The sequence below is a fragment of the Charadrius vociferus genome, unplaced genomic scaffold (genome assembly GCF_000708025.1).
Source record: "Charadrius vociferus isolate BGI_N301 unplaced genomic scaffold, ASM70802v2 scaffold2693, whole genome shotgun sequence".
In the NCBI taxonomy this organism is placed as follows: domain Eukaryota; kingdom Metazoa; phylum Chordata; class Aves; order Charadriiformes; family Charadriidae; genus Charadrius; species Charadrius vociferus.
The window spans coordinates 5,303-5,835 of NW_009647620.1; the positions used below are offsets into that span (position 1 = coordinate 5,303).

General features: G+C 67.4%; 1 protein-coding gene across 1 annotated transcript in view; it reads left to right on the forward strand.

The window, feature by feature from the left end:
* SUPT5H (suppressor of Ty 5 homolog (S. cerevisiae)) overlaps positions 1–335 on the forward strand; it is a gene marked incomplete at its 5' end in the record, with an annotated part of 5,581 nt that extends 5,246 nt beyond the window's left edge. The window contains 2 exons of the mRNA XM_009881063.1: positions 1–39; positions 173–335. The exon at positions 1–39 is cut by the window's left edge and continues 9 nt beyond it. Of these exons, the coding sequence (XP_009879365.1) occupies positions 1–39; positions 173–335 (202 nt within the window). The remainder of the gene's footprint in view (positions 40–172) is intronic.
* Between the last annotated feature and the right edge of the window lie 198 nt (positions 336–533).

Here is a 533-nt window from a genome sequence, read left to right on the forward strand (position 1 = left end):
CGGGGCCTGGGACCCCAACAACCCCAACACGCCCTCCAGGTGGGTTCGGGGGGGTCCCCCTCACCGGGACAGCCCCCTTTTGGGGTTCCCCTTGCTGGGACGGCCCCGTTTTGGGGTCCCTGACCACCGGGATGGCCCTGCTGTGACCATGACGCTCATTTGTCCCTTGTAGGGCCGACGAGGACTTCGAGTATGGCTTCGATGACGAGCCCACGCCCTCGCCGCAGGGCTACGGGGGCACCCCCAACCCGCAGACCCCCGGCTACCCCGACCCCTCGTCCCCCCAGGTCAACCAGCCCTACAACCCCCAGACCCCCGGCACGCCGGCCATGTGAGTGCTCCCTCTGCCCCACAGCAGGCCCTGGGTGACCCCAAACCACTGCTCTTGGGGGAAAACTACTCCTGGGGGACCCCAAACTCCACCCCTGGGGGGGAAACTGCTCCTGGGGGACCCTGAAATGTGGTTCTTGTGAGGGAAAGTGATCCTGGGGGACCCCAAACCACAGCCCTGGGGGGGGGAAACTGCTGCTGGG